At 37.5% G+C, this 8,157-nt stretch overlaps 1 protein-coding gene across 1 annotated transcript; it reads right to left on the minus strand.

The window, feature by feature from the left end:
* Positions 1-3,720: 3,720 nt before the first annotated feature.
* On the minus strand, positions 3,721-5,885 carry LOC127131293 (uncharacterized). The gene is made up of 4 exons (XM_051060222.1): positions 5,386-5,885; positions 5,030-5,250; positions 4,613-4,777; positions 3,721-4,502 (listed from the first exon to the last, which is right to left on the minus strand). The coding sequence occupies exons 1-4, from the start codon at positions 5,883-5,885 to the stop codon at positions 3,721-3,723; spliced, it is 1,668 nt and encodes a 555-aa protein (XP_050916179.1).
* Positions 5,886-8,157: the final 2,272 nt, after the last annotated feature.

Raw genomic sequence — 8,157 nt, forward strand, 5'->3', positions numbered from 1 at the left:
CATCATCCCGTACCTTAAGCAGGAAAAACTTACATTGACTGTTCTCACAAAATATTGGATTTTGATACGTGATCTTTGACATAATACCAGATCCTATGCAGGATTGTATTCTTTTTTTCAAATGCAATAAATTTTCATTTCTCTTGATCGTAAGTCGGATGGTATCAGTGTTTCAAAAACAAAATCCGTATAACTCATACTCGTATGTCTCACCATTGCAGTGAACATTGATACTATATTTCGGTGAAGATGACATTGTAATATTTCTGGTGTAGATGAAAAATTAATTTCTTGTTGCAGATGAATGTGTGTTGATTGTTGGATGTTGATAGTAAGACACATAAATAGGTAAGTGATTTGTATAAAATGCAAGCTAGTCTGAAGTGATATCTCCAGCATGCAAGAGAGAGGAAAGCCATGTATCACACATGCAAGCACTAGCTCCAAATAAATTGGCGCCTCCTTACAATCCTTGCACATGGGCGCCAATCCATTTGGCTACACCATGTCTTGCATGCATGCAGACCTCGTAACCAATCATGCAGAGCTAGGTGTGTCATGCATGTGCCTACGGAGGCGCCAATTTGAATGGCGATACCATGTAAAAAAAGCACATGGGTGCCAATTCATTTGGCTACCACATGCAAACACATTTTTCTATGCTCCACACTTTTGCCTATAAATAGGAAGGTAACTCTAACATTTCTTCCACACCATCACTCACTACTTCCTCTACAACATCAAATCTTTCATCTACAACAACCTCTTTCATCTGCACCAACCTCTTTCTTCTCCGACAAAATGTCTATCCTCACAATGGGAGAATCGCGCAGAGGAACAGTTGCAAACATAGCAACCTATGTAAGCATTTTATTCTTTTGTTATTTGTCTAGAGTAACTTTTAATAACATATCAACTTAGTAAAGTATTTTCTTGTTTCTTTTATAGGATGTTTCAAGGTTCCGTACTCGGGTCCACGAATATGTCCACATGGACCCGATGATTCAACCGTATGTCGAACTCGTCGATTTTGGACATATAAGAAAAATTATGTCTTGGTCAGTGGATAATAAATTCATTCTTGTGTTATGCGAAAGATGGTGTCCCGAGACACACATATTCTAGTTTCCAACCAGTGAGTGTACCGTGACCTTAGAAGACGTCTACATGCTATTGGGACTGCCTATTGAAGGTAAAGCTATAAATGGTATAACCAACTATGCAAATTCAATTTGCATGGACCTCTTGGGTACTGATTTGTTAGATGATAACTCAAGAGGACAAGGTATACTCCTTTCACGCCTTAAGTCATATTATAACAGTTTACATTTAGATGAGCATTCTATCGAAGAGGCTCGAATAATATAAACTAGGTGTTACATTATGCTTTTAATTGGTTCTTTTTTATTTCCCGAAGGTAGTGGTTCTAGTATGCATGTTATGTATTTACCTTTACTAAGACATGTAGATAGAATAGGAAGTTATAGTTGGGGATCCACTTGTCTGACCTATCTTTATAGCTCTTTGTGTAAAAATTCACACAAAGACACATCTACCTTTTCTAGATGTGTTGTTTTTCTCCAAGCATGGGGTTGGTCAAGACTACCGTCCCTAGCGCCCGTCAACAACAACCCTTTCACATTCCCGTATGCACAAAAGTAAGTTGTTTAAAATGCTATATATTTACTCACTTTAACGATTATTATCTCTAACTAATATTTTTACCTTTGTGGTGCAGATGGTCGGCACGTGGTATGAGTTATAACAGATGTCCTAGACACTGTATTACCCAGTATCGCAATCTCTTAGATCACCTTCGACCGACAGATGTATGGATAATAACCTCATTATTTCGTTATAATTTGTTAACTTATTCTACCAAGTTTATAATCTAAGTTACTTTCACATTTCAGTTCATTTGGCGTCCATACCTAAATTTGGATCATGACCATGAAGTCAACGAAGAAGACGCAGCCGTATGGACTGCATGCGCACCGATAATAAGATTCACAACTGTGGAGATGCACAATAGTGATCGTGTGAAGTTGTAGTTCGGTATGCTTCAACACATCCCAGATCCCCCAGAAAACCTAGGAAAATGGCATCTACGCAAAGTTAACGACCAATGGAACTTCAATCCATGGCAAAGCTTCGCAAGATCTGAGTGCTGCAAATGGAAGCACCGCCATGACCATGTCTTAACTGATACAGTGATGCCAAATGAAGAAAAACCAAGTCGTACTTATATGGCTTGGTACAGATCGGTTGGTTTTCAATTCATCGCCGAGGATATGTACCTATACGACCCACGCCAACAAACTTACACACCAGACGCATCAACATCTAACCCCCAATAACATTGTCAGACCGGCTACACCCAACCCCATATCCGTCAAACTTTCCGTTCCACAAACAAACAAACATACAACCCTAACATGCCATACACCCAACCATAATACCAAGAGCATACCCCATACCACCACCAACAAATAGATCATCAACTAGAGACCCAACATCGCTTCACACCCAACACATCACCTTACCAAAGCCACCTAAGCCAAAACACTCAACGATCATTCAACACCAACCGTCCCTCCTCCTACCATATCCAAGAAGCCCAAACCTCACAAAACTGAAACCTTCAATAACCCTATCTCTACCAAACACCCCAACAATCTTTCCAACCTTTCCTCGATGCATCATTCACGCATATGTCTCCCTTCAACCGTCCCGGTCGCCTACCAATAAGTCAAACACAACCCAACTACTCTGGCATGGGTCATGAACTCAGTTATGGTGGTACACCTTCGATGCATACTCAAGACTATGTTGATTTGTCTGACTATCTCAACAGGCCATCTCTTGTAGTTGGTAGTGATGTTCCTGGCCCCTCAGATGCTCAAACACCAGTTGTGAATCATCAACACGGGTTCAGGTAGCTAGGGCATGTGGGACCGGAGGTTGGGTAGGTGATCCTGGTCACCAACATTAGTCTTTATTGTGTAAACGGGAATTTATATTAATATGAATTGGACCTATTTCGAAATTATGTATCACGTAGACTGTTTAATAAAAAAATTTGCAAAATACACTGAGGTGTCAATCCAATTGGTGCTTCCTTTCAAAAAATACACATGGGCGCCAATTGAATTGGCTGCACCATGTGCCCTAGCCAATCCAATTGGCGCCTGCACTCTAATTTTAAAAGGGGGCTCCAATTGGGTTGACGCCTCCACCTAAAAGTGGGGTAGTTTGGGGATTTTTTTGAAAACAGGGTTATTTTGGGATTTTTTTTGAAAAACTGGATTATTTTAGTAAAAAATTCCCATGATCACTTCTAACTTTTACATTTCTGAGATATTTCTCATTTTTCACTTGGGAGCAGAAAGTAGAAAACACAAAATGCGACTCATCCTTATGTATAAGAAATCCCATCTGTTGTAGTCATCAACAACGAATAGTTCATACTTCTTACCATTGACAGAGGAAGTTTTCACTAGACCAAATAAGTCAATGTGCAGAAGCTCCAATGGTCTGGAGGTTGAAACAAATTTTTTAGCCTTGAAATGCATTTTAGAAGATTTTCCTTTCTGACATGCTTCACAAAGAGCATTTGAAGAAAACTTCATATTTGGAAGGAATCCTCATCATGCTAACATGACCTAATCGTCTATGGCATGTCCATTGCTCTTAATTCAAAGACATGAGACATTTTACATTTTAATTTTTCAAATTAGAAAGTATTATCTTGTAAATGTTGTTCTTACTCTTTCCATTGAAAAGAACTAATCCATCCTTTTCACTGACAGCTTTACAGGACTTTTGATTGAAAATGGTGTCATAACCATTGTCACATAATTGACTAATGGACAAAATATTATGCATTAATCCTTCAACTAAAATAAAATTAGTAATGAAAGGGAGACTATTGTTGTCTACTATTCTAGAGCCAATGATCTTCCCTTTCTGATCACTTATGAAAACTACGATGCCTTCAGGCTTAAGTTCCAATATTTGGAACATATGCCTTCTTCCCGTCATGTGTCGCGAGCATCCAAAGTCTAGGTACCATGGTTGGTGTCTCAACTTCGCGGCTAAGGATATCCACAACTTAGAATATCTTATACTTAGGTACCCATATCTTTCTGGGTCTTTTGGGTTAGCCTTCCCAGAGTTCTTAATAACCTTGGGTTTCTGTGTAGGATATTTATACATGAATGCATGATTAGAAGGGGCATGAGTTTTTGTTTTAGCCTTAAGTTTAGAAATAGTTCTATGTTTAGGCCTAACATCATTTTGTTTCCCAGAAGGAACAAAATGAGATTTAAGAGTATTTGGCTTGCCATCTTTTTCAGAATCATATTCATCATCAGAATCATACCCAATACCCCTTGTCCTGTTCTTGCTAACACCATAAATCTTGGAAGCCATTAAGCTTTTATTCAGGCTTTTAGCAAGAAACTTCTGGAAAGATTTATACTTCTTTATGACATCACCAGAACCTGTAGAGGCATTAGAAAGAATTTATACTTCTTGCTTAAAGGCACGGAGTTATTGTTTTTTAAAGTAAGATTTTATTCACTCAAACTTGAAAACTCTTTCTAAAGCTTACAATAAGCTTTTGATTCAGATACACTAATCTTTTTCAGATCCTTATATTTGTTCAGAAGATTTTGATATTTTTCCAGAACTTCAGATAAACTAAATTCAAGCTCAGAACAAGATAGTTCAGAAAATACCTCTTCATAATCTGACTCAGATTCAGATTGAATCGTTTCTGCAGAAGCTTATGTGCAAGCCATCAACGCTATGTTAGCATGCTTTTCTTCAAAATTATCTTCTGAAGACTTAGAATCGTCTCATGTAGCCATCGGACCCTTCTTCTTTAATCTAAAGTTCTTTCTGGGTCTCTCTTTCTTTAACTTGGGACATTCATTCTTGAAGTGACCAGGCTCCTTGCACTCAAAGCACGTGACTTCTTTTCCAACTCAAGCCTTCTTGGATCCAGAAGTGGACTCAGAATGACCACCTATCCTTCTTAGTCCTTTGAATTTTCCTTTCCTTTTCTTATAGAGTTGATTAACACGTATGGACAGAAGAGACAATTCATTTTCTTCTTCTGATTCCTCTTCAGACTCTTCATCAGTTTCAGCTTGAAGAGCTTTAGTCTTCTCAGATCTTCCTGAAGACTTCAGAGCAAATGACTTGCTCTTCCTATTTGTCTCATCTACCTCAAGCTCAATCTCATGACTTCATAAAGAGCTAAACAGTTATTCAAGAGAATTATTGTTGAGATCCTTTGATAACTTCAGAGCAGTTACCATAGGTCTCCAACGCTTAGGTAGAATTTTAATGATCTTTTTAACATGATCATGAGTAGAATACCCTTTGTCCAGAACCTTAAGTCCTATAACAAGAGTTTGAAACCTTGAGAATATATCCTCAACAGTTTCTTCATCCTCCATCTTGAATGCTTCATGTTTTTGAATCAAGGCAAGAGCCTTGGTTTCTTTAACTTGAGCATTCCCTTCATGCGTCATCCTCAGAGAGTCAAAAATAGATTTAGCAATATCTTTGTTGGTAATTTTCTCATACTCAGTGTATGAAATGACATTTAGCAAGATGGTTCTTGCTTTGTGATGATTCTTATAATCTTTCTTTTGTTGATCAATCCTCACTCTTCTTTCCACTTTGTTACCACTTTCATCTATTGGGTGTATGTAGTAATTAGTTACCATATCCCATAGATCAACATAGTGACCTAGAAAGAAGCTCTTAATTCTAACTTTCCAATAGTCAAATCTATCTCCATAAAAAACAATAGGTTTAGCATTGTAATGATCTCTATCATTTGTTTGAGTAATAGATGGTGGAGGGGCAACCATTGTCTTTCACGCTGGATCTTTATCTAATACTGTTAGGTGTTTGATAATCTTATCAAGACCAGAACCGGAGCTCTGATGCCAATTGAAGGTGGAAAGAAACATAAGAAAGAAGGGTTTGAATTGGGTTTCTAAAAACAAAAGCTTTTTTGAAACCAACTCAATAAATCAATAACACGAACAAGAAAAATAACAAACTTATTTTTATACTAGTTCGTTGTTAACGAAGCTACCTCCAGTCTATCCTACCAAGGTGGTTTCACCTTCTCAAGAAGGACTTAGTCCACTATAATCAAAACCTGATTATAGACACCACAATGAAAAATCGTCCTTGTCTTCTTGAGTCTATTTGACTAAAACCTAGTCACTCAAGGAAACCACTCAAACAGATTTGAGATTTACAAGTTGTGTTTACAAAGGATGCTTATAAAAAACATACTAATATAAGTTAATACAATGAATATATCTCACACAGTAATGAGCAAAAAAATTTATGTGTTTACAAAGAATATACACAGAAAATAATATTTACTAAGAGCTTTTGCATGTTCAATAACTTAAGTGTTTTCCAGTAGTGTGAATTGGAAACGTCTTCAAAGCTTCAAGTCTCCTTTATATAGGCAAAAAAAAAGATTCTTTGAATGGTAGAATTGGAATACTGAAATACAGCTATCTCTTTCAAAAAAAATTCATACAAGCGGCAAAATGGTGCAATAGTTCAATAATTATCCCACTAAATCAGGGTAGTGGGGAAAGGTGATTTTGTACTATGTACGATTTTCCTGATGCAAAACCTTTTGATCTTATCTTCTAATATTTAGAGGCTTCTGATACAATGATGTTGAAGCATGCTTAGAAGGATCAAGAGACAAGTTGACAAAAGCTTCAGAATCTTGGTCTTTAGAGTCTTGACATAGTTCCTTAGAACCTGGTCTTTAGAGTCTTCAGATCTTGTTCTTCAGAGTCTTCAGAACTTAAGCGCAGAATCTTGAAGGCAAACAAACCATCAGAGGCTCTAAAAATCAGAGTCACAGTCGGAAGCTTTAGCATGAACGTTCATTAGAACCCTTGTTTGAGAGCTTTCTAGAACTGTACAACATCTTGTAAAGCACTTGTATCTCCTCCGAGTCAGAGTGTGTTGATTCCAAAATCTGATGATATCGCACATCATTGCTTCAGAGTTAGAACCTGTTAGCAAAATCTATACATTAGACAACAAAACCATTAGTGTACACAATTATTCTCTATGAAACAATGGATTGTTATCATCAAAACTAAAGGCCGGATGCAAACCAAATCTTATTCTAACAATCGTGAGTAGATTCATGGTGAGACTGAAGGTGTCTCACTTGGTAGCAATTAAGAGAATCCTACGTTATATCAAAGGTTTTGTTGACTGCGGAATTATCTTTCTCATAGCGAATATGGGTAGAAAATGCAATTTTCTAGATTTTACCGACTCTAACTAGTACGGAGATAAAGATGATCGAAAATCTACAGCTTGTTACATCTTTATGTTCGATACGACACAAATCTCTTGGTGTTCGAAGAAGGAACCAGTAGTTGCACTCTCATCTTGTGAGGGTGAGTACATTATTGCTTCATTATGTGTGTGCTAAGTCGTATGGCTTATGAATCTATTGGAGGAGCTGGGAAGCAGTGAGGGTCACACTCTTAGTTGATAGTGTTTCCGGGATTAATCTTGCTAAGAACCCAATTGCACATGGGAAAAGCAAGCACATTGAGACGAGGTTCCATTATTTGAGGGAACTGGTTAGCGAAGGGAGGTTACAATTGGGATTTTGTATAAGTGAGGACCAAGTTGTCGATTTGCTGACTAAGGGAGTCATAAATGATGTATTCAAAAGGTTGAAGATGAGCATGGGTATGGTAGACTTGCAACACTTGAATTAGGACGGTGTGTTAAAGTTTTTTGAAGTAATTCAAGTGATGTAACCGGTTACCACAGGCGTGTAACCGGTTACAACAACACCTGAGATGCTTTCCAGTATTAGAAAATTGTGTTTTTCGTGGGTGTAACCGGTTACCATAAATGGTGTAACCAGTTACCACTGAAGTTGAACTAATTTCTTAGTTTTTCAGTGTTAGGTGTAACCGATTATGCATTTTGGTATAACCGGTTACAAGCCCGGGTGTTTGTATTTTCTGCTATTGTATTTGGTCAAATTGTATCTCTATTATTTTGTAACTCTTATGTAAGTGTTTAGGGTGCACTTTCACCTTGGTTAATGAAAGTATATCATCTCTCTCTCAA

The sequence above is a fragment of the Lathyrus oleraceus genome, chromosome 3 (genome assembly GCF_024323335.1).
Source record: "Lathyrus oleraceus cultivar Zhongwan6 chromosome 3, CAAS_Psat_ZW6_1.0, whole genome shotgun sequence".
NCBI lineage: Eukaryota > Viridiplantae > Streptophyta > Magnoliopsida > Fabales > Fabaceae > Lathyrus > Lathyrus oleraceus.

Bases quoted from the DNA above. Each gene is read 5' to 3' on its own strand.
- LOC127131293 (XM_051060222.1), bottom strand. From the start codon at position 5,885: ATGGTTGCCCCTCCACCATCTATTACTCAAACAAATGATAGAGATCAT. The intron at 5,251-5,385 runs GTATTCTACTCA...CTCTTTATGAAG, and splicing joins CTTAAGGTTCTGGACAAAGG to TCATGAGATTGAGCTTGAGG. The intron at 4,503-4,612 runs GTAAGCTTTAGA...ATGCCTCTACAG, and splicing joins ATCTGAATCAAAAGCTTATT to GTTCTGGTGATGTCATAAAG.